The 25,475-nt window shown below is 37.3% G+C and overlaps 1 protein-coding gene across 1 annotated transcript in view; it reads left to right on the forward strand.

The window, feature by feature from the left end:
- colec12 (collectin sub-family member 12) overlaps positions 1-24,852 on the forward strand; it is a 29,567-nt gene extending 4,715 nt beyond the window's left edge. The window contains exons 3-10 of the mRNA XM_079876149.1: positions 15,827-15,949; positions 19,014-19,100; positions 19,685-20,728; positions 22,373-22,864; positions 23,999-24,141; positions 24,278-24,387; positions 24,545-24,687; positions 24,807-24,852. Of these exons, the coding sequence (XP_079732275.1) occupies positions 15,827-15,949; positions 19,014-19,100; positions 19,685-20,728; positions 22,373-22,864; positions 23,999-24,141; positions 24,278-24,387; positions 24,545-24,687; positions 24,807-24,826 (2,162 nt within the window). The 3' untranslated portion in view covers positions 24,827-24,852. The remainder of the gene's footprint in view (positions 1-15,826; positions 15,950-19,013; positions 19,101-19,684; positions 20,729-22,372; positions 22,865-23,998; positions 24,142-24,277; positions 24,388-24,544; positions 24,688-24,806) is intronic.
- Positions 24,853-25,475: the final 623 nt, after the last annotated feature.

Raw genomic sequence — 25,475 nt, forward strand, 5'->3', positions numbered from 1 at the left:
GGTTTTGCGAAGTTTCTCGGAGGAACGCAAAACATTAGTGAGAGAACGCAAAAGCATTGACTTATTATATTTCCTCCCATCTAATTTTTTTTAAGGCTCCGTAGTATCAACATCTGATTTTTTAAAATTAGCATTAGACAAAACAATATAGAATTTTTATATTGGACATTTATCAGTTATTGGCCATAGCATGAAAATATTTATCCAGAGTTAAAAAACTATACTCACATACAATAGTGACGGGCAATATTATAAAAATGTCAAGGCATTGTGTATATGCTGTAGGAATGCATGTTGAAGATGTATGTTCATTTAGCATCTGCTTTAAATCTCATACCTTCTTCATTTTAAAGGTGCCCTAGAATGTGAAATTGAATTTATCTTGGCATAGTTAAATAACAAGAGTTCAGTACATGGACATGACATACAGTGAGTCTCAAACACCATAGTTTTCTCCTTCTTATTTAAATCTCGTTTTTGAAAAACACCCCTGAAAAACAGGCGAATCTCCACATAACACCGACTGTGACGCAACAGTCGGGATCATTAATATGTACGCCTCCAAAAATTTGCATATGCCAGCCCATGTTCAATGCCAGGCGGAACTGTCCAGCCGAATCATCGGAAGTTCTGCAGGTGAAGAAACAAGCGAGGATCATAGGGAAAATGGCAGATCTATCTATAATCTATCTATCTATCTATAATCGGATACCGCTACAGTTTAATTCGAAGTTGTTCGTTTGCTCCGCCCATTTCACCACGGACTGTTTTTCTAACCTGGAACAATATCAAGCAGCCAGGCTTCTCTCAGCGTATCATACTGACGAAGGGGGCAATTTCAACTAACGTTATATTCCCGCAAGCGGTAAGTAGTGATTTTATTAACGATAATTTACACTGTGTTATCTAGATCCAGCGCGATATTGTTTTTTCCTCGAGAGACATCGTGGCTTGCAAACGAGCGAACGAAGCATGGCAGTTGCTCAGTGTTTGGATGTACAAATGAACACAAAAGTATATTTTTAGTTCCTTCATCCGAGCCTCTGGAGAACTAGTGGGTTATGTGAATTTCTGATGCGTAATTGTTCAAGTTCAGACAGATAATCTTTCTCTCTAAGTCGTTCAATACTGTTTATGCATCAGTAAATCAAGCCAGTGACTAAATGCTCAACTTCACGTCGTTTCTCGCAGAAACTGCGTTGCAGTGATAAGATCTTCATTCACGCGATCAACAGGCTGTCATGTGCTCAATGCTCATCACTGCAACCTTTTATGTGATGGGAATAGATCTAAATACTTAAAAAAACTTCTCACGATTCGTTAATCTCGATAGCTGTAATAGTAAAAACGTATAATAGCTTTAATAGTAAAAGTATTCGAGAGAGTTCCACATGTAATGCTAGATATTTCATATGCAAGCATGTCAGCCAATCACAGCAGTGGGCGTTTACACTGAAGTCTCACAGCAGACACGCCCCTTCAAACAGAGCGTTCATATCAGAGGATGAAATCAGGCTAGGAAATATGCCTTTTATTTCTAAATTATAACACCTTTTGATCTAAAAACATACTAACATTATAAGGGCACCCCAGGTAACATTCTAAAATAATAAAACAATCCATTCTAGGGCACCTTTAAGAAGTGCTTTCTTTTATTTAGCCATTGTATCCCACAAGAGATGCCTCCACCAACACATCACATTATCTGTGTAATTCGATAGTTTATTGCCTTTAAACTAAAGCATTTGTAATTGACTTTGGTGGTCATAAAAGGCTTCAGGTTTCTGTCTGAGCTACCACCATCCATCTAGCAGTTATTAAAGCAGCATGAGTTATTTCCCAGTTTGACTTAGATTTCATTTCATCCAGAGTAATAATGTGCTGTTTGACCACTGAGGTAGAGGAATGGGTTGATAAAGGGCATGAACATTAAGAGCACAGCTCTTAAAAGTGGTTGGTCTCGAGCCCACAGTTCATTTGTCACAGCAGAAGAGTGGTACCAGGTGAATTTGTCATGAGCACTTTAGTGGAGTGTTAAGTTAATTTGACTGAATACAGGTGATTTATGAGGTTTATAGTCTACACGTGGAGTTAGGTTTCCTTTATAAATGAGATTTTATGATGATCAAGTCAGAGTTAGGGTTAAGTTTAGGGTTTGGATGAGTCTTTAGAGCTTAATTGGATTAAAACTTTGCATTGGGCAATAATGAATGGAAGAAATATGGTTGGCTATATTATTGCAATGTTTGTTTGAACAGAACTGCAGTCCCATATTACACAGAAATGATCTACAAGGGTTTGACATGCTGGTAGTCTATAGTCACTGAACTGTTTCTTTTCATGCAGGCTCATTTCTTGGCTTGATGGCTGTGAGGTGGGTGTAGGGAACGAGTGAGGAAGTTTGAAGGAATCCAGCAGAATGAGTAACTGCTGCGTCAGCGCAAGAGTGTTGGGGCAGATGGGTTGTGAGGTCCACACAGAGGTGTGTGCCCTCTTAAATAAAGTGGTTACACTTTGCTTTTCGCTAAGCCAGTGCAGTCATAGACAGAAAGTGGGAAAGCTTGGAAACTATTCTAGCCACTTCTCTCTGTGGCAAAACCAGACAATCAACCCTGTCTGTTTGGATCTGTCATACAGTTTGATTTGAACACATTTTCACTATTAAGTTGATTATTTTAAGTGCTGCCAGATATTTGGCAAAAGTTACTCTTTATCCTTCAGCGGAAGGTATCCTTTTTACTGTTGGATATTCCAAGCCGTTGACATGGAAATATGTTTTTTCGGATGGTTTTCAATGCCAGTGGGAAAAAATGCTGGATGGGGAAGGAAGTAGATGTAAGGAAAAACAGAAAGAAACCATTTTAAATCATTTTGAAGAGAAATGAGCAATACTGCTATCAAAGTCTGGTAGTAAAGTACATGAGCTGTTATTTATCGATTGCTCACAGTAAAAGCTGACGAGAACAATAATAGTAGGATGTAGGTTTCACTCTACAAATGAAACATTTTCTCAATCTGTATTTTTGGTTAAGATTTTCTTAATCCGTATTTTTCCATGTTTTATGTGGACTTTCCATAGACATAAGGATTTATACTGTACATATAAGCTATTTTCCTCATGGGGACCAAAACATTTCCAAATATGTTGTCCCCATAACGTAAGGTTTACCAAGACCACACACACATACATTTTTATATTTATATAGTTTTATATTTTAAAAAATATATATATTTTTAGTTTAATTCTTTTTTTTTCTATTAAGAACCTTCTCAATTTGAAAAAATAATAACCTATTTCTATATTTTTCTGACAAAACAAGAAACCAAAACCAAATAGAAAAACAATGAAATAAAGAATCGTTTTTTTAAAAGCATAAATTGAAGTAAATCTAGAAAGTTGGAAAGTAAGCTTACGTCTTATCTTACAGAATTTTGTTTCTCTAGTAAATCTGTCTCTTTTTTTGTATCTGTATCTGTCTTTGTTCTTATTTACGTTTTGTAGTAGATGCATTTGATATAGTATTATGTTTGTGCCAGAGTGAGTGTTTTTGATTTGGCTCAAGTTTTTTATTACCAGAAGAGAATGTTTTCAGAGTACTTGCTTAATGCACCCCCCTGGGTCTTCATGGTGTTCTGTAATGCTGCCATGAAACGTGACATGTTTTTGTGTTTTCAATATATGTGCAGAGACCAGGAGGATATGGAGGTAGATGGCCAACAGGGTCTGCGGGATGAGCATAGGGGGGTCTGGAGGATTTTATCCTTATCTCTCAAGCCTGGATTATGAGCATGACACACAGTTCTCCAACAGAGAACAGGGTTTTTTTTTCACAAATGGCCGGTTCCCAGCAGGAGGTTCATAGCATGGGTTGTAAGGATTCTGGAAAGCGCTTGGGTCAGCGCTGGGTCAGGCCAGTTGAATTCGCCTCTTTAAAAGCACCTTTGCTGGAGCTCTCAGTGGTGGAGACTCTTTGGAAAAGAGAGATAAGCAGCCACACAAATCTGAACTTGACAATTCTTTGTAAAACAATGTAGTTTACACAGTGACAAGAAAGATTTAGAGTAAATCTTACTTGTTTATGCTGAATTGACTTGTTGTTGAAGGCCTTGACTAAATTTGTGCTTCTCAGTAGTCAATTTTCTTTGTATGACAGGGAACAGATCAGGAGTGGCGGTCTCCTTGCGTAAACAAGGAATGCAACCAAAGCTCTCCTTCTCCACTCTTGACAAATAGATATAAATTCAGCTTCTAAAACAAACCATCTGGTGGACTCTACTGTGTGAGGAGAGTGGGTCAAGTTAGCATCCGTCCACTCTTACAGGAGGTCTTCGGAAATGTTCTTGCCCGCTATAACATGCTGTCATATGATAGGGTGTCACACCTAAATGATGGATGGACTCTGTGCCTTTTCTTGCTCCACAGGGTCTGGCGTTCATTCAAAAACAATACATGTCACTGATGGAGACCAACCTTTTTCTTTTGCCATTACCAATAAAAGACAGGCCCCGAGTGCAGCGCTGTGTCTGATATATTAATGAAAGTCTTTTGGCTCCCAACTCAGCCAAAATCAACTCTGCGCTTCCTGACCTAAAAAAAAAAAAGGTATAGTGAAAGAAAGATTTAGTATTTTCCTTTGCTCGGAGTACTACTTACTGGCAATCTGTTTTGCGGAACTGGCCAAGACAGAGGCACAGTGCCTTTGTTTCTGAGACTTTGATTACTTTGGCTGTCAAGGGAACTGATGCATGGTATTATTCTTGATCGGGCTATGTTTTTTTTTTACTTTTTCAATGTATAATTTAACTCAGATAAGCGTTCATAAATTCTAAATTATTGTGAAAAAGCAAGGATTTCTTCCACTGATGGCTGACATTTGGACTGTAATCACTTTGAACTATGGCACAGTGTATTTTTCTTCATGGTACATCTGTAGTTTAATTGGACATGGCTCCACTGAGTGTTGTGACAATGCGAACACATCCCCATTTCATTTTGTAGTTTGTTTTTTATGTCTCCCAATGTAATTAGTGTTTATATTTGTTTCTCAGTTATTTGCGCAATGGGTGGAGTGGCACCGTTTTCCTGGTGTTTGTTGCTCTTTGTTCTGTTACGTGTCAAGCATGCCTGGCATGGAAGTTTATTAAAGAGTTTGGTGGTTTTATTGGCTGCGTAAAGTGATGAAGCTTTTGAGTGCTCTTAGGCGATTCTGGCTTATGTCAGGCTAAGCTTAGTTGCTGCGGTAACGAACAGCCTTCCACTGTGACGGCTGCTGATTGCTGAGTCAGGATCCAGGCCTTGCGGTGGGCCACCCACTAGCATGAACCTTTCCTGCTCCAAACCCCCCGACTCACACTCCTCCCGCCAGCGCAGATGACTGTGCCCCTGCTAGAACATTCCATACACAGTAAAGAGGTTAGAGGGACAGTTCAGCCGAGGAATTTCTTAAAGACTCTTTACATAGTCCTTTGTGACCATGGCTGTCAAACTCCAAAAAGAACAAAAAACACCATAAAAGTATCATGAAAGTTGTTTATGCATTTCCATATGAAAGTCTTTTGAAGGCTTTGCATGAAAAATGGCTTTGCGTCTAAAATTTAAAGGTACAGTACGACATTCTGGGCTCTTGATTTTTATCAGTGGTTAAAAACATAAAATTGCAGGTTATTTGGTATTTTTTTTATTTTTATCTAAATATTAAATGAAAAATCTCCTATAATGTAATAAGGTTATTATTCACCAATAAATACATTTACCTCAAATCTAGAATAAAGAAGCTACACTGTAAAAAATATTTTCATGATTTGTTATCACAACTTTTAATCTTTTGTCAAATCAACTTAGATAATTAATGTGGTTCAGATAACATATATTTTGAAGTTCTATTTATTAAACCATAATCTTTTGTCAAATCAACTTAGATAATGTTGTTCAGATAACATATATTTTGAGTTTCTATTTATTAAACCAATCTCTTTGTTGCATTAACTAAATTTTTTAATTTCAATGAACTCAAAATTTTAAGGCAACCAGGTAACTTACATTTTTAAGTTAAACCTTTAACTTAAAAATGTAAGTTACCTGGTTGCCTTAAAATTTTGAGTATAACAAATCATGAAAATATTTTTTTACAGTGTAGAAAAAGAATATACATTAATAAAATTACAACTCTTAAATTAAATAAAAATGTAAAAATAAAATCTAATTCAAAAATATATATAAATATGAATAAATATGATAATAGTATATAAATAATCCACCTAATGTTGTCTTTTGTGGTCTTTATCCTTGTTTTTATCCTTTTTTGAGCTTGACAGCCCCTGGTTGTTGCATGGCAAGGACTGCATAACAATTTTACAGATAATTCTACTTTTGTGTTGCACTGAAAATCAATAGGCCATAGATTAAATAATGACATAATTTACATATTTGCATGAACTGTCCCTTTAAGAAGAGAAGAAAGTGTTTCACAATTCTATGGCTTTAAAGGGATAGTTCACCCAAAAATGAAAATTCTGTAATCATTTACTCACCCTCATGTCATTCCAAGCCTGTAAGACCTTCGTTCATCTTCAGAACACAAATGAATGAAGATCAGAGAGCTTTCTGTCCCTCTGTTGACAGCAACTACCAATTTGGTGCTTCAAAAGCTTCAAAAAACGATCTCTTTTTCAAGCATCAAAGTGGTAGTTGTGTAGCTGTCAAAGGAGGAACAGAAATCGCTCAGATTTCATCAAAAAGATCTTCATTTGTGTTCCGAAGATGAACGAAAGTCTTACGGGTTTGGAACAACATGAGGGAGAGTAATTAATGACAGAATGTTCATTTTTGGTTGAACTATCCCTTTAATGCCTAGTGTGTTTTTGCTGTTTGAATTTGGATGCAGGAATTGTTGACTCTGAACTATGCCATTAATTCCTTGAAGGATCATTGTTTAGTGCTGTAATTTACTCTCTAGCCTTTTTGTTTCCAAGCATGTTCTTTGGCAAACATACTGACGAAATGAGATCATGCCTCTGAGACTGAAGATATGAAACAAATGTCACCCGGTAATTGTGCATGCAGAAAACAGGAAAATCAGTATCCCTTCACTGCAAGTTATGATTTTCAGCTGACATCAGAATCATATTGTAAATCAGTGTGTAATATAACTCTATGGCTCTGTGGTAACACTCTTATCGTCCGCTTATTATGTGTTATTGAAGAAACATGTAGCCTACATAACAATTCAATTATCATTCAAGCAAGTTTCTCTGAGGAGAGGTACTACATTTATATGACTATGTATCCAGACCCCCAAATAATCTGCAATAGCTCAGAGGGTCTTTCCCCCCCTCTTTCTCTGTCATGAAAGTTGTGGGCCGGATTCCAGAACATTACAGTGTTCTGAATGAGGGGGCTGTTTTGAATCTCCTTGGATACATCTAGATGACATCACATTACTGTCAAGAGCAATGAGCCGTATTGAAAATCGGTTCAGGCAGCAGTACATTTGTGGGAGGTGTTCTTTTCATTATCCCCTGCAGTCTCCTCTCAGTTCCTTATAAAACCTTAACCATAAAATATTGAAAGCAAACCTTTATTTCGTAATATGATTTCTATCACTGAGGTCATTAGCATGAGTCCTCCAAGACCCTCTTTAAATAAAATGCTTTAGCCTTGAGGCTGTTAATTTAAACTACGTTTGAATTCTGCTTTATGTTATGTACTTTTGTACACTGTATGACACATCTTTTTTAAACTAAATAAGTTAAAAATGCAAAATTACTAGATACTAGGGATTTAGAAACAACAACATCTGCTAAGCGAATGTAAATAATCTATATGTGAATGTAAATGTAAATTAAAAATGATTTAATTGTATAAGTTAAGAATGCAGATGCAGTATGCAACAATAGAATGTGTTAATAATTATTTATATACTATAGTTTTATTTTTATATTTTCATTTTTTTTACTTGTTTGTCTGAGTAAATCTGTTATGTGCTTTTGTCATTTTTTTTATTTAATATTTTTATTTTTATTTAGTTTCATTTTTAGTACTTCAACTTATATATACAACTTATATATATATATATATATATATATATATATATATATATATATATATATATATGTACAGTATATAATCTCAAGAGCAATGATTGTTTTATTGAAATAAAGCTGAAATAAAATATAAATATCAGTTTATATATTATATATATATATATAAAATAAAACATATATACTTATATATATATATATATATATATATATATATATATATATATATGAAGAGTTTAGATGCAAAAGCCTCTAAGTGCCATCTGAAATTTTCTTCTAGAATGATAATTTTTATTAAGCTTGTATATTTAAGTTCAGTAATTTCACTTAAAGCAATGCAAATTACCTATGAATTGTCATTTAAGTGAAATTACTGAACTTAAATATACGAGCTTGATAAAAATGATCATTCTAGAAGAAAATTTCAGATGGCACTTAGAGGCTTTTGCATCTGAACTCTTCATATATATATATATAGTTGACCATAACAACATTATGATGTCACTGCGAGTATGATTTTACAGTGAAGCAGATTTATGCAAGCAGCTCAGACTCAATGTGATTACTCAAATGTTTTACTAATAAGCCTTTAGTTGTTCGTCTGGATCATATATGATTAATGGCATGTGCCCTTGTGGCCTAATGTTTCTAATGTTGGGATAATGAGGCATGTGTTTATGATGACAGAATGACTGAATACATAAGCATGTCATGCAACTATTCTCTCTATATGGCCAGTTTATTTGAAACTCATTTGGCATTGGTTGACGCTCAATTCAAAACTATTGCAACTACTGTAGATATGCCAGAAAATGACTGCACCACCTATAAGCACATGCATGATAAGAATCTGCTATAATAATCTGCTCACTGATCACTTATGCAGTCTAAAAGATTGGGTTTTAAAAGCATAAAAATTTAATTTTGTTCACTTTGTCTGCACAAACTGTGAATGTAGCTTTTTTGTGCTTTATGCCTGTGAGTGAAGAGGCTACAAAGGATGTATCCCATTCCCACTCCATAGCCACTCGAGAACAACGCCAGGACTTTGCAATGACTGTACATAATAGTTCGATTTGTAAGGAGTAGACTAAAATAATTGTTTTGCATTTATATTGTGCAATGAAAAACAACAACAATAAAAATAACATTGTGTGTGCTGGAATAAGAACAAGGTGATGTCACTTCACTCAAGTCATTGCCAAATTCTCCATGTATCAAAGCCAACATTGTTTTCTTGCTATGTTTTTCAATGACACTTTCTGCATCAATCACCAAGACAGACATTACATCAAATAAATAAAAACATATAAATTGAGGGTCAGGATAAATTATAAGCATAATACTGTTAAACCATTTGGAAAAGTAGTAGCAGAAGAATGGATTTAAAGGCATTTGCATTTATTTAATGCAATAGACCAATATCAAGAACAGAATCTCTCTTTTAGCTCATTAGCCAGAGGCTCTTGGCTTTGGATTTTGATTTCCTGTCTCAGATTCTGAGTGGGATCTGCCTGTCTGGCTGGCTGTGAATTCTCTATGTTTTTGTCTCCACACATTTTCCATACATCCTTTTTAGGATTTCCTCTTAAGGATGTGCTTTATTCGACATTGTATTTCTACAGTAATACAATACAGATGATTTCCAGGGCTCCACATAAGCATCTACATGGACTCTAGTCTTTTCTCAATATTTTCATTCTAAGCTGCAAGAACAAAATATGTTTAATTTATCTTGAATGACCATTAACCAGTTATTCAAGCTGTTGAGAAGCTGTTTTCACAATCACTAGTTCTCATTCTTTTAGAGTCTCACTGGATTTCTAAAACTGCACATGGCCTTGATCACATAAGGAAATAATTGGAGCTGAAAACAGCCCACACGTGTCCCAGTGATTCTGCCAATGTCTTAGGAAAGACTTTATTGCCTTTCTCTGAACTCCAGAGAGGATTTATTCCTATTTCTGCCTTTATTTTGTTGCTGATGTCATAAAAAAAAAACTGTCGGATCTAGAAACGTTACAAAGATGTTCTATAAATTGCTTGCTGTTGATTTGTTTGTATCAAAACTGCATGTGTCTTATTACATTTGAGCAGAGACAAGTAAACATATAAACAAAGGCTTCATGTCGTAGCCCAATCTGCAGGAATTATAACCTGGATTGTTAGTCATTTTCTATAAAGATTCGATCTCATGAATCTACTCGCTCAATCAAAATGCTCCAGTTTAATTGGCTGTGCTATTGGTCCAGACCTATTCCACACGGATATGCCAGATTTGGTGGCATGTTCAAGCTGTTCATAAGTTAACATCTCTCTAAAATATGCTACAGAATTCACTTCCTTTACCCAAGTTGCATTTAAAATCAGTAACATAAAGGGTTCTTTGAGGAAATCATTCCTTGCATCCAAACTGTAAGCTGAGCTGACATTTTAGATGTTTGTTCTTCAGTCCTTGGCATGGTGGAATGATGTATCAAATGTTCTCTTGCATCCTTTGATTCCCCCCCCCCCCCCCCCCCCCCTCTTTAATATGCTCCAGATGGTTGTGCCCATTTAAAGTGTTATAAACCTGTTTGCTGTCAAAAAAGGGGGAAAAATGTTGATGCATGGCATGCTAGTAGTGTGGAGCTGTACAGTTCAGAGGTTTATAAACATAATGGTGTAGTAATTTGTCTCTGTAGTTACCCCCTTTTTTAAAGCGTTACTTGTTAACATTCCAGAGAGGGGGCTTTTGAGGGACGCTGGGGGCATGATGATTGGATCCAGAGAGGTTCACAAAATTTGCTATTTCTGGTGCTACACAACTGAAAGAATTGCATGTGAATAGTATTTCATTTGAGTCTTGTTGTGAGTGATGATTCCAGATGTGAGCAGTGGCCACATAGGGATACTGTAGATGCAGCATATATTTAACATGATGAAACTCGTTGTTTTCTTATGTTGAAATAAACCGCAATGACATACAGCAAGGGTTTGTTTCCTTCATCTTCAGAGACTGACTGGGTCTGTTTTTACTAGTTGACCATGCTTAATCATTTCACACTTCTGGTCTTCAAGATGTGTCCAGTCACAAAACGATGGCCAACATGAAATCAGTAGAGGTAAGGCTTGAATGAAATTATAAGGAAAAAATACTTTATTATCACAGCTTTTGCACATTTGTTGCATGCAGATCATGCAGATAAGGCTATAATTATTATCAAATGACAAAAGAATTGTTTTTTCTCAAATGCCTGGACTCTGATTGGACCCTGAGGAGTTCATTGCTCAGATTGGCTTAATGTATCTCTAACTATTCATTAGCTTTCAAACTGTAGGTCATAATAGCTCAGACATTTGAACGTTAAGGAAGGCATCATTAAACATAATTATGAATCAGCCACCCACAATAAATGTGCAAGCAAGTTCTAAAAAAAAATTGTAAAGGCTACCTGAGGCCTTTATGGTTTATGTGAGACCAAATTAGACGGCCTTTGGAGATCTTGGGTGATTTCCCACTTTTAACTACATTTGTCTCATTGTCCTGGAATAAGGCTGGGATCATTGTTGGTCATTCTCCCTCTTACCCTGTATAACCAAGTAGAAACAAGTGTGCCGCACAAGTCCTGAAAAGCTAAGCCAAAACGTTTCAATCCCCCCCTGGTGACTGAATGCATTATAGGTCATAAACCGCACCCTCTCAATGTAATCTAATGGGACGTGAGACAAAACAAACAATCAAATTACACTTCAAATATATTTTTTCCAAAGATGGTGTCTGTCATTTTAGGTAGTTTTTATCACGCTGACGTAAGTTCAAGTATTCCGTTTTTTAAATAAGTTTGGTTTTAGTTAGTTATTTGATGCTATAAAAACAGGAATGTGGCATCATGATTGGCAGCTGTGATTGACAGCTTCTCTGAGCGAAGTAGTCACTGAGGCACCAACAGACTTTTTTCTGGATCTTCGGGAGCTTTAACTTTCATTTCTACATTTCCGTAACTGTTTATTTCACACCGACATAAAGAGTTGTTCTGCAGTAAACTGCACTAACCGTTTCTGCGGGAATGTGGGCGGGGCCTTGATAACGTGGTTCCACTTCACGGTCACAACTGCGCAGACTCGAGACTCAAGATGCATTTCAGTATTCTTAAAAATTAGAAAATTCTGTAAAGAGACAATTGAAAAGTTAAAACCTACTATAATTTATGCTAAAACTAGAATAATAAAAGTAGCAAGAGCATATTTTAAATCATTCAAGGGCAAAAACTTCCCCTAATTGAAGAATCCCCCTTCCATATTTTGTCACAGTACCAAATCAAAACATGGACAACTTTCTGTGTGTATTGTGGAAAAAATTATTTTTGTTGCCATGGAAATTTCCATCATAAGTGTTCTGTTGCATTGGGCAAGTGTGAGTGGGTCTTATAGCAGGTACAAAGAAAAAAGAGAAGTACAGGAATTTTCTTTGAGCGACTTCCTGAGTCTAAATGAAACACAGCTGTTGCACAGGCATTGATGCGGGCCTCAGTCTCTCTCTCTCTCTCACTCTCTCTCTCTCTCTCTCCCCCAATCTCCTGCCACAGCTTAACAACCTCATCTCACTCAGAGTTAAAGCAGCACTTTTGTTCTCCAACTTTTAATATGATCCATCATGAGATCCAAACTCTGAAGTGTTGACTAGGATAACCGTCATCCAATGCACATTAACATACAGTAGGATTCGGCTGTTTTGTGTTATGCTTTAACTTCATTCAGGCTGTTTGACTAGTTATTTTCTCATTGGGAATTTCCTGGACCTGAACCAGTCACTGCTGGCCTGTTGAAATTAACTCTAGCCACTTTCCAGACCCTCCCTAAAGCCCTGTAGTAAAGGGCAAGATATGGTCATCCATTCCAGGGCCTCAGTTTGTTTTTCCCTATAGGTTTTCTTATGTGTGTGAGTTACAAACATTAAATGTGTGGGTGTTTGGATATGTGTCCGAATTTTTATAGATACTGTTGTCATGTACGGTCCACATAGACTGCATTTAGCAAGTGTGTGAGAGGTTTGAACAAGAAAACATTTTAAGTAAGGATGGGAATCGTGAAGAAATGACCAAGTCAGACACTACACAGGGGACACCATAGATTTATATTACATCTTGTGAAAAGGGTCATAATATGTCACCTTTAAAACTCATCTTTGATCACAAACATGACATATTTAAACGGTTTTTCCTTGTGAAAAAAATTCTTCATGCCTTAAAATAGCTTCATTTAGTATACGCGGATTCATGAATATGCTAATTAGCCCTGCCTCCACTCATGCCAGCTCAGAGATTCACTCAGCCAACTTACTGAGGTAAACGCTGCACAATGGTATCGCACTTTACCACGTCGGACACATAAGTTGACATAACATAAAGCTTTTTGCTTGACTATGTTATCAAACAGCTAATAATGTGTTGCTAATGTTACACAAACTATGCCAAAAAAACCTGAATAAGAAGCAGTTTTCTTTCCCAACACTAGTGTAAGTGGAACGTGTTTGCTTGTTCCCTGTATGTTGTTACAAAGTGCAAATGTAAGTGTCCCGTCTTGGAATTCCAGCTATCTGAAAGAACACATCTGTATTTCTTCAGTTAAATCAGCTTTTCCCTCCTGATTTTGAAAGCATGTGTGAAAAAGAGCAAGCTGTGTTGCAATCTAGCTTCAGTGCTGTAAGTCAGGAGCAATTTGTCCATCTCTAGTTAATAGTTTTCATTAGGTGAAAGAAACACAGCAATAAACACTCTACAGCAATGTAAAAGTGATGAATTTATTGTTTTCTTTTCTCTGTCTCTCCTTTGCACACCCCAGTGACCCATAGCCAGAGGTTGTAATGTTGCTTGTTTACATGGTGTGGTTTGGTTATAGTTGAGTGAGGGTGGGTAGGCATCTTCTGATATCCCCCACACAGACCACCTCACCAAATCCTCGATGTAAACCCCCCCCTACATCCGGGGCCATAGCTTGGAGGGCCCTTTGAGGCGCTCTGCCATGATGTTTACACAGATGTGTGGGTCTAAGGACAAGCTCCTCAGCGACCTGCCCACCCCCCAGCTCTCTCCTGGGGCTTTCATTTTAGCCTGACCTGGATGCCATGGCTGCCACTCCGACCATATGCTGATAAGTCAAACAAGGATGTGAGCCTCATTGGAATGTTTGGAGTGTTTCTGGAGATAGATAGTGGACATGTTTATTTGCTAAGCCTCAACTTAAACACAACAGGGGTCATCTTTACTCTTTGCTGCAGCAAGAACATGCAGCGTGTGGCGAATTTGACGTCATAGTCTGTTAGGACCATACAAACTTGTGGTTTGTCCTAGTGGGACACTGTTTACGGTTGACTGCTTATTCCCTCTGGACCGAAAGGGAAAACAATTTGGCTCAATGGTAATCTGAACCAGACTGACACAAATCAGTCATTCATGTTCAGGACAAGCATGACACATGGTCTCTCGCTGCAGTAAGCCCCGATGGTGTAGTTTCAGCTTGACTCTTGAAAACAAACAGAGAGGCAGTTATTCGCTTACACCATCATGTGGTGAAACACCGTGATCTCTAAAGCTGCTTTGCGTGAAATCACTGAAATAGTTGTTTGTCCCTTGGAATTTTGTGTTTTGTTTTTTTCTTCAAGTAATTTCCTGACGGTGTTTCAGATGTTTTGACAATTTATGTTTGGCAATTCTAAACTTAGCCATGTCTAAAACTTGAATGAAAAGCATAGGTCATCATCAACATGTCAAACATAATGATTAGAAAGACCATAAAAATATGCTAATGCAATAAAAAAGTGTAACACTTTACAATAAGGTCTCATTTGTTTACATTAGTTAATGTATTCATTAACATGAATGAACTAACAAAAAGCAATACATTTGTTACAGTATTTATTAATCTTTGTTAATGTTAGTTAATAAAAATACAGTTGTTCATTGTTTGTTCATGTTAGTTCACAGTACATTAACTAATGTTATTACAGGGCTTTGTGGAATACTTGATTCTGATTGGTCAGTCGTGCCATTCAGCGGTATGTTATTTCCCAAAATAACCAGTAAAAACTGATAATCCAGGCTCATTTGGGTAACTGTCACTAAAGTCGGCGCTTTACACTTGCTAGTAAAGTTTTTTCTTCATGGAAGTTTTGCGTTTGTTGAGCTAATAAAATATTAAAATCAATAATAACCGGTTTCATACAAATGCTGCTGCCATTTTTCACTTTGCGTCGGGGTGATGATCACTCTGATGATGTCTGGGTTTATTCTGCGATAATAACCGGCTGGATGTACATTAACCGTTTCTTAACAAATACAACTTTTAATTTTATGTATTAGTAAATGTTGAAATTAACATTAACTAAGATTAATAAATTCTGTCAAAGTAGTGTTCATTCTTAGTTCATGTTAACAAAAGTGAAACTACTGTAAACTAATAAAACCTGTTATAAAAATGTACACAAATATTGTGATTATTTACTTTCTATACGTTCATACAATGTAAGTCAATCAAGTCCAAAACAACATTGGACCTACTGAAAAAAGAGACATTCTTCAAAATATCTTCTTTTATGTCACACAGAAGAAAGTCATACAGGTTTGGAACAACATTAGGCTGAGTAAATGATGATTTGTGAGTGAACTATCCCTTTAAGGAACCAAAGGTTCCCTGATTTTTCCTGATAGAGTTTGAGTCATTTAAGAATGAGGGATTGAGGGATATGTATTTACATCATGCTGAAAAGCATTTTCAATGTTTGATGCAGTGCTCTTTTGTGTTGCAGGTATCCAGGAGGGAAGTGAATGCACTAAATGTAAAAATGACTGGGCTCTGAGGGTGGCCATTGCTCTTCTGTATGTGCTTTGTGCTCTGCTCACCATAGCTGTGGCTGTGCTGGGATACAAAGGTAGGAATTCCTCTGATCGTTGTCTTTGAAGATACTCTCTCATTCATCTTTTAGAGTCATTGAGAGCCTGCTTTCACACTGAAGATTGCAAATCAACAAAAGTACAGTACGGACAATTCCTGCTGTCTGTTGTTTAGATGTCCAACTAATATGTATCAAGAATGTGCCATAATTTAACATTCACATAATTTATTCTGTTCAGTTTTGAACTTTGGCTCACTTTTTTTTGTCCTGACATAAGGCAACTGTATTGCACCATAGAAACAAGATAGTTTTCCAAATATTTTCAATCAGACTTGTGGCATCTGCTTTCTATATTTCTGCTTTTTATATTTTGTCTGGTGCTTAAAATCAGGATAAGATAATGCACATTATTGTCTTCCAGATGGCCACTGTAAATTAGAGGTATTTTTGTAGTTTTCGTATATAGTTTGATTTTTAAGTAATTTTAGTCAGTTATGTGCTTAAAGCATTCCTATTTACCTTATGAAGCCCCAGCCCTTTTAAGCCCTGCGCTCATTGTGTTCTGTCTTCCGGTTTTTATTTCCACATTATAAAGGTAAGATCTTACGGATTTATGAATGACCCACTCATTTTAAAATCTTCCTGGTCTACTGACATTTGTTTTGACATCCACTTCAAACATTATAGTGCTCATGATAACTTTCGTTAACTCTACAACAAGTAAATACACTTCACCAGCTAAATATTCTTCGACTGCGATGCCATTGAAATATACAGAGCTACCGCAAAAACAGAAGTTCAAAGAAAAAAGAATTCTAAAGATGGCTGCGCGCTTGTCTCTCTGGCGCATAAGTCTATAGCTTGCAGTGCTAATGGGTTTGATTCTTAAGGAATGGATGAACTGATCAAATATGCCTTTTTTGCAATTTGAGAAGAAAAGAGATAATATTATAAGGCATTACCAAATAAGTTCAATTTAATAACTTTATTGTTAAAAACATTATTTCTGAATGTTCTCTGAACATTCGAAATGTCCAGTTTAAAAGGGTTATTCTTGGTTATGCAAAAGTCTATTTTATCATTTTGCAAACATAATGGGAACGTTACTTTTGAATGTTCTCTGATTTACAACTAAATGTTTCAGGTTTATTAAATTTATTTCATGAACAATGTATAAGTAATTTTTTTGAGAACATTATTAAAGACCAGATAACTTTTAAGGAATGTTTTGTTAACGTTACTGGAAGAATATTTGTTCATATCTTTAAGTGAACCTTGACAGAACGTTCCCTGTTAGCTGGATAGATAGACAGACAGACAGACAGACACACTGACTGACTGACTGACAGACAGACAGACAGACAGACAGATACAGTAGATAGATACACACATACAACAATGTATATCAAATGTATACCTTGAATGCAATGCAAGTCATTTTGGATAAAAGTATCTGTAAATGATTATCATACAATAAGACTAAAATAAGATTGTACACTCATTCACTAATATTGATTGTTTTCTACTTTCATCCCTGTATCTTTGAACATGTCTCCTTGCTTATTTACCTTTCAATGTATTTGATCTGATTGTCCAGATCATGTGTCCATTGAGTCCATATATGTCCTCTGGTTCTCTAAAGCCCTAATGGCAACCAGATGAGAAGACCATGTAAAGCAGCAAGTCTCACTGTAAACCTGCTCTAGAGGAGATTTTATGCCTTATCAGCAATTTGTTGTCCCGAAACCCACAGGTTGATTGACAGGGACTTTGTGGCATTCTGAATGCAGTTCCTGTTTCCTTTGTTGGCAGTGCCAGAGTGAATCATGGTCACTTTATTGCTTATTCTGTATCACTTCTAAACTGTCTCCTGAACAGCTAAATATCAACAAGAATTTTAATTACATGTTCAGATTTAGTCCAGTTATGGTCTTTGGTGCATATTTAGATTGAGGCCTAATACAGCTAAGAGAACCATTCTACTAAACTCCATTCAAAAATAACATGGCTTATACAAGAAAGAAAGGAGAGTTGGAGAGAGAAGGAGGGCAGGAGACTGAGAGGAGGAACTGGCAGTGTTGACCCCACGCTGACAGACTCCCAGTGTGAAAATGACCAACAAGCCTTTGAAATGGACCTCCATGTTTTGTTTTTCCCCTACAGCATATATTTTTTTTGTGTTTGGTTACACAAGCACAGTCAGGAATGCTAACACCCTAGATCTTTGATGTGTTTGAGTTTGCTGTCAGTGAATTGCTGAGTGCTGCATGTCTGAATGAAACACGAGAGGTCACACGAGTTGAAACAGTGATAGTAAATACACTAGAGAGCAAAGATTATGACTTTATTTTTTCATTCATGTTTGAACGCCAGGGAGATATTCAATGGGATAAACACTGGGATCAAGAGGGGGCTTTGAAGCCATACCAGGACTTTGTCATAATAGACTGTAAGATCGTGTTCTGACCGTTCCAAAGAAAAAGATGAATGTGACAGTTGGTATTTTAATCATATACCACTTACTAAAAGAATCAACCAGAATGCATAGTGAAAGCACTGGTGCATGTGAACACTAGAACTCTAGAATCAAGACTAACGTAAGATGTTTACAACATTGTACATAAGTACATAAATGGCCTAGTCATGGTTATGTCAGGTTATAATAACATTTTAGCCCTTGGGCATATTAAACTGGGGTTTCATTATTGTACAAATCAGGGATGAGACTAAAATCTGTCCTTGAATATCTAAAGTGGTGCTAGCAAGACTGCTGGGAATTACCACAAAGGCTCAGGAGATGCTCAGATAAAGACTCCTCAGGATCCATTCCAAATTCCAGAGGAAATGAAGTGTCATGTATTTCCTGCATGACTGTATGTGTGGAATTTATGTTTTATTTGTATGCATGTGCACCGAAAGTTAAAATTGTTGAATCATGTCCACAGGTCAAAATGATCAGCATTTTGAAGGAAATTTCAGAGATGAATCTCAAGCAGCCTCTTGACTCTTTATTAAAAGTGCATCCTTCAGGATTTATAGTATACTTGTAGTACATAGTACAGACAAGGTTTGACTGGCATCTGTAATGTGTGTCCCACAGTGGTCCAAAGGATGGATAATGTAACAGAAGGTATGGAGACTTATGGAGGGAAAATCATGGCTGTAGAGACAGACCTCAAGAAACTTGGTAAGTACAGTAGACCTGAGATGTTGTCCTATAGATATCACATAACTGGCAAAATGTCCGTCCTATCTATTAATTTTTTCACACATTCAATTATTTGAATACACATTTTCTCTGATGGGCATGTTTTGAATTTCTGAATTAAAATTTATATTTGAAATAAATTGTATATTTTTTGTGTCATTACGTCAAAAAACGATGATGTAATACACTACTGTAATATAATATTATTATTATTATTATTTAACAATTCTGCTTCACTGCTTATAGTCATGTGGTGGGACATTTTATGTCAAGGCAAGGTTAGTACAGGTTGTATTATATAATGTTTGATTTCTATGAATTGATCATTTATGATGTGTGTATAACAATTGTCTTGAATAATATTTTAAAAATAAAATAATTTAAATATATATTTTACTTTTTACTTGGTTAAAAGACATTAAAATGAATAAAGAACAACCATTAAACATTGCATTCAATTAATCATTAAATATTTATAATGGACTCTCTTATTCGTCATTGGCTCAGCTGCTCTGAATCCATTTTTTATTTTCACCTCATGAACTTCTATATTTGATGTGCAGATGATCAAACGGGAGAGAAGTCAGAGAACGCCACCAGTGAACTCCTCTCATTCAAGCTGGAAATTCAGACCTTGCAGAAGCAGCTCAGCGACGTTGCCATGAAGGCTTCTAGCAATAGAGCTGTTCTCGATGACCTACAGATAGCCGGCGAGGACATGCAGAGCGGACACCACTCACTGCGAGATCTGCTGGAGAGCAACGCCAACGTCATCAACAAAGTAAACCGCACCTTAAACTTATACAGCGGTGTGATTGACAGACTAAAGACTGACACTGTGCAGCTCCAGACGAATCTTCAGGTGCAGGCAGATGAACAGGGACGAAACACTCACAGCATCAGCACTCTGAACTTCACCCAGACCCAGCAGAGGAGCCTCCTCAGCACCCTCCAGAGGTCAGTGGAGGACACTAGCCAGGCTGTCCAGAAGCTTAAGAATGACTATCAGAGCCTTCAGCAGGTGGCTAGGCAGACCAAAGCGGATGCCGACTGGCTGAGGGAGAAGGTGCTGAACCTTCAGGCCTTAGCTGCTAATAATTCTGCACTGACTCGCTCTAACAGTGACTCTCTGGAGGACGTGACCTCTCAGCTGAACTCGCTTTCAGAGCAGGTGCAGAACGCCTCGGCCATCACCGACGGCCACGACCAGAGCCTGCGTGAGCTCATGGACCAGCAGCGAGACCACGACAATGCCACTTCCATGAAGTTTGATGCACTAGAGGCACATCTTGACCGCAACGAGGGGGAAATGGACCGCATTACAGGGAATGTTAGCTTCGCCACGCAGCTGCTCGGAGCGATCAGCATGGACCTGAACGGCCTGCGCACCTGCGCCGAGACGGTGACCCAGCACTCGGACCTGCTGCTGGGGCTCAACAACAGTGTGGCAGAAACTAAGGCAGACAGCACAGAGCTCAAAGCCCAGCAGGAGGAACTCGCTGCCAGGCTCGACAAAGAGGTCAGCAGCCTCTCTATAGTCATGGAGGAAATGAAACTGGTCGACAGCAAACACTCGCAGCTCATCACAAACTTCACTATCCTTCAGGGTAAGAGCCGAGGCTATCGAATAATGACTATTTAATACAATTCTGTTTTGTTATACACAATTGAATAATTCCTTTTTATATTTTATTATTATTATTATTACAAAATATTACAGCTGGGGTCGGCAACCTGTGGCACGTGTACCAACATTGGCATGGGGGAGGGATAATCATTGGCACATGACAATAGCTAAAGAGGTGTATGTATTAAATTTAAATTTAAATCCCTCGAACTTGCATACGGATGTAAATTTCGAGGTAATCTTTCATCATAGTCACATTGCCTTTTTTATTAAGTTAGGAGGATCTATAAATATTATTAAACAGTGAGATTATAACGCACGTTAGCGCGCAGACCCGACACAACATTTATGTGACTGGATGTGCACACTTCTGTGATTATCTCTCCGCGTGCCATAAGTTTTGTTTTACAGCATTTTTCAAATACATTGTCATGTTGAAGAATTAAATTGCGGAAACAGCTAAATTGTTTTTGTAAACAAAAACAAAAACAAGCACAACAATGATACAATGTAAAATTATTTACTAAAATAAATGACAAAAAGTACTATATATATTTATCACTAAATATTCAAATCAAAAGCTTAAAGAAATTCTTGTAGTACAGATTTTGAGGAGCTACAGATTTGATTTGATTTGAGGTGATTAAGGCAAGCTAATTAATGGTGTAATAATAAATCTGAATTCAGAAAACAGGATCATGTAGCCTGTATAAATTATTTTAAAAGATTATTTTATTTTAAAAATATAGATAACACTTTACAATAAGGTTCCATTAGTTCCATTATGTCGAGTTCACACTGCACGATTTTAGCCCCAATTTTCACTCGTTAACAGATTTAGCGAAATTGCAGACAAATGCCCAATATCGGAGGCTAATCTGTGCTCGCTCACGTTAGTGTCAATCATGCAGTGCACATTATCAAAGACGCCCGTGAAATATTTGGCATGCTAAATATCTGGACCTGTCTGCGATTTAAAATCCTGCTGTTTGAAATGTGTTCCGACTGAAAATTACATTGGTGTTGACCTACAGCCAGTGAGAGAGCAAGATACAGGGCAGCGGGAAGTTCGGGGAGGAGTTATATGCAAAAACATTCGCATGACCAGCCGCAACAGCAGCACTGTCACGTTGTTTTGGGTTTTGGTTTGTTTTTGTTTTCATGTCTTTTAATTTGTAATTTTGCCTTAGTCATATTTCCTGCTTCCTGCTTCCTGCTTCCTGTTTGTCACGTAATTCCCTGTTCCCCTCATGTGATCCTGTCATGTGCTTTCCTGGTTCATGTGTCTTGTTCTGATTGGTTCCCTTGTCGACGTGTCATGTTCTCATTGGGTCCTTGTTGATTATTCACAGGTGTGTCTTGTTAAGTTATTTGTCTTTGTGTATAAATAACCCTCATGTTTCTATTGTCTCTTGTTGAGTATTGTTCCCTGTACTGCTGTTGGTGAGTTTATGTTCTCGAGTCGAGTCGAGTCAGTGTATTTCATTCAGGTTTGGATATTAATAAACAGATCCACTGGAGGCGAGTGTAGACGAACCAAAGTGCAGTTTATTAAATACAAAAAAATGCATTTTGTGCTTTTAGACAATCAAGTAGAAGATACTTTTTTTGTCATTAATTTCAGGTCCTCCTGGTCCAAGAGGTCCTCGGGGAGACAAAGGGTCCCAGGGACTGCCTGGCAAAGCTGGACAGAAAGGTGAAAGTGGTGAAAAAGGAGGACCTGGTATTGCTGGACCTAAAGGAGAAAGGGGTCCAACGGGGCCTCCTGGTGTGCCAGGGTTGAAAGGGCCACCTGGTTCAAGAGGAAGCACTGGGTCAAAGGGTTCACGAGGATCAGGGGGCAGGGCAGGGCCTTCAGGAGAGAAAGGTGACCCCGGTATACCTGGTCTGCCTGGAAGAGATGGTCAGCCAGGTCCCTCTGGGCCACAGGGGCCCCAGGGACTCAGAGGGCCAGCTGGGCCTGCAGGACTGGAAGGCGCCCGTGGGCCCGTTGGCCCCATTGGCCCACCTGGACCTCCTGGATTACCAGGACTTCCTGCATCAGTAGTTGTGCCCCCGGTAGATCCCCAAGGCTTTGTCAACCGCCAGGTAGCGCCGCCCCCAACAAGTACACCAGGTACAAGCTTTTCTTATGTTCTCTTTCACTGTTTACGGTTTATACAGAATAAATATTCCGATTTTATTTAATGTGGATAGTTTTGATATAAAATAAGGATCTCAAAATATTTGCCATTTGTACTCTGAGATGTATTTTGTTTATTTGTATATAAGTTCAAATGTTTTAAATATTACATTTCATGTAGTGTGTAATATAGCTTTTACTAAATGTAAACTAAATTTTAAAGATCAAATTGCACGACAAATTTAGTTATTGTCTCATAAAAGAAAGAATCGATTCTGAACTGTTGAAACGAGTTGTCAGCAATTCCAGTCTCACTTCCTGTTACAAACCTACATAACAATGTAACATATTTGCATAATGCCAGCCTTTGGTCCTCATTGGCTGCTTTACTGACTGCTCTACATTAACCCGCCCTCAAACACTGTAGTTGTAGCTGAGGCCTGGACAGGTTTTGTCGACATATTGAGAAGATGCTATTTTCAACGCTGCAAATCCTTTTTGCAACTTTTCATGCACTTCAAAAGGATGAGGACTCATGCTGGAATTGATACGGTAAAACCTTTTACAGTCTATGGGTAAAACCCAACACCATTGTTACAGTGTATCAAGCGCTGAGGAAGCTTCCAGTGCTGAAATTTAGATATGGCAATAGGCGTTTCGTTTCCAACTTGCGCTGTGAGCGGTAGACCAATCACAACAGACTGGGCCATCTGACCAATCAGAGTAGGCTTTTATAAAGGAGGGGTTTAGAGAGACTGGATCCTTGGTCGAACCGTTTCAGACACTGTGAGAAAGAGGTGATGTGCAAGAGGTGAAAATGAAAATGTTTGTAAACCTAATGTTGGAGACCTCCAAAACAAAATTTGGAACCTTTAAAATAGCAAAGTTGTCAATTCCACTAACCACGCTTTAGTATGTAACTGGTGTTACTTTTTTTAAATGTTTGTATAGGGACAGTACAAAAACATGAAAAACTAAAGATGCATTGCACATAGAGATTATAGCACATGCTATATACCAATGCACTTGAACTTGAATTATACAGTACATAACCAGTCTGTATTTCTCATAAGTGCTACTTTTTAAACAATATTTCTTATGTATTTTTTATTTATTTTTTTATCTAAGGGTGCCCACCTCAGTGGAAGAGCTTCAGAGACAAATGTTACTACTTCTCAGCTCCACCAGAAATTCGGAACTTTGATGAAACGAAGGAAAGTTGCAAAAACAAGAGTTCATCTATGCTGATTATCAATGATGAAGATGAGCAGGTAAATCTTGGATACTATTCTTGAATATGTAATGCGTCTTAATTAAACAGCATTATCTATATTACTCTTGAGTTTTAGACCTAATATCACTCTATAAATTTGTGTTACACAATGCACTCTTTATTATCTATCACAGCTATGGATAAAGAGGCAGATTTCTGGAAAGGGCTACTTTTGGCTGGGCCTCACAGACAGTGCAGAGGAAAACATCTGGAGATGGGTGGATGGGAGCCTGCCCAACTATACGTGAGTAGATAACAATGCATCAATGAAATAAAATACCCATGAACTATTATTATTACTCCAGTGTATATAAGTGTACATAATACATAATTTAATGTGTATCCAGTGAGGATTCACAGTAATATATTCCCCATTAGTCACGTCTGATTTTAATTGAAAGGAAATGGAAACCTGGGCAGCCTGATAACTGGAGCCATGGTCATGAAGCGGGGGAAGACTGTGCAGGTTTAATACACGAGGGCAGTTGGAACGACTTTTTCTGCACAGAACGCATTGGTTTGATTTGTGAACGAACTAATGAATGTAAGTTCCGATTCTTGTTTCCTGCATATATTTCTCGCTTCTTTTTGTTGAAATGTGTTATCTGCATGGTGTGCTTGAGTTCATATAATTCATTGAGGTATTTTCTCCATTATTCACAGCCAAAGTTCCAGTTTTATAGCATGAGTGTTATGAATGAACAGAGAGTATTGGATATAACAATCACAGAGACAGTTCAGAAGACTTCTGTCACATTATCCTCTCACAAAGCACGAACGTTCGCTTTGCCCAGTGAGCAGCATACAGGATGGACACAAAAGTAAATGTCATTGACAATCACGAGCAAGTCAAGACTGCAAACTATTTTAAATACACTGATCACCAGTTATGTTAATGTTTAGATAAGTGAAAAAGCTGTAATGTATTGTAATCACGATTGTAAATACCTGTTTTACCTGTGTCATTAACAAAGCTGATGCCACATTACTCCAGTGCAATACAATGAAGCTTTGTAGCTGCTTTAATTAAAATAAAGCTTTGAACAGCCAACCATAAAGCTACAAATTAATATGTTGATATGTTGTAATGACTATAATCCAAAATTTGTTCACACCAGAGTTTTACTTCTTAAGTCTTGGACATTATTGATGTGATTTTGTGAATAAATCTTTAACGCTTCAAATATTTGATTATGCAGTAGCTATGTATAAAATAGTTGTGTATTTGAATACATGTACATGTATGTAATCATCATGAAAGACCATGTTTTTATCTGAAATAAAATATAGTTGGTATTTTTCAAAATGCTCTATGTTGACATTTTTATTATC

This window comes from Squalius cephalus, assembly GCF_949319135.1.
Source record: "Squalius cephalus genome assembly, chromosome: 7".
NCBI classification, from domain to species: Eukaryota; Metazoa; Chordata; class Actinopteri; order Cypriniformes; family Leuciscidae; genus Squalius; species Squalius cephalus.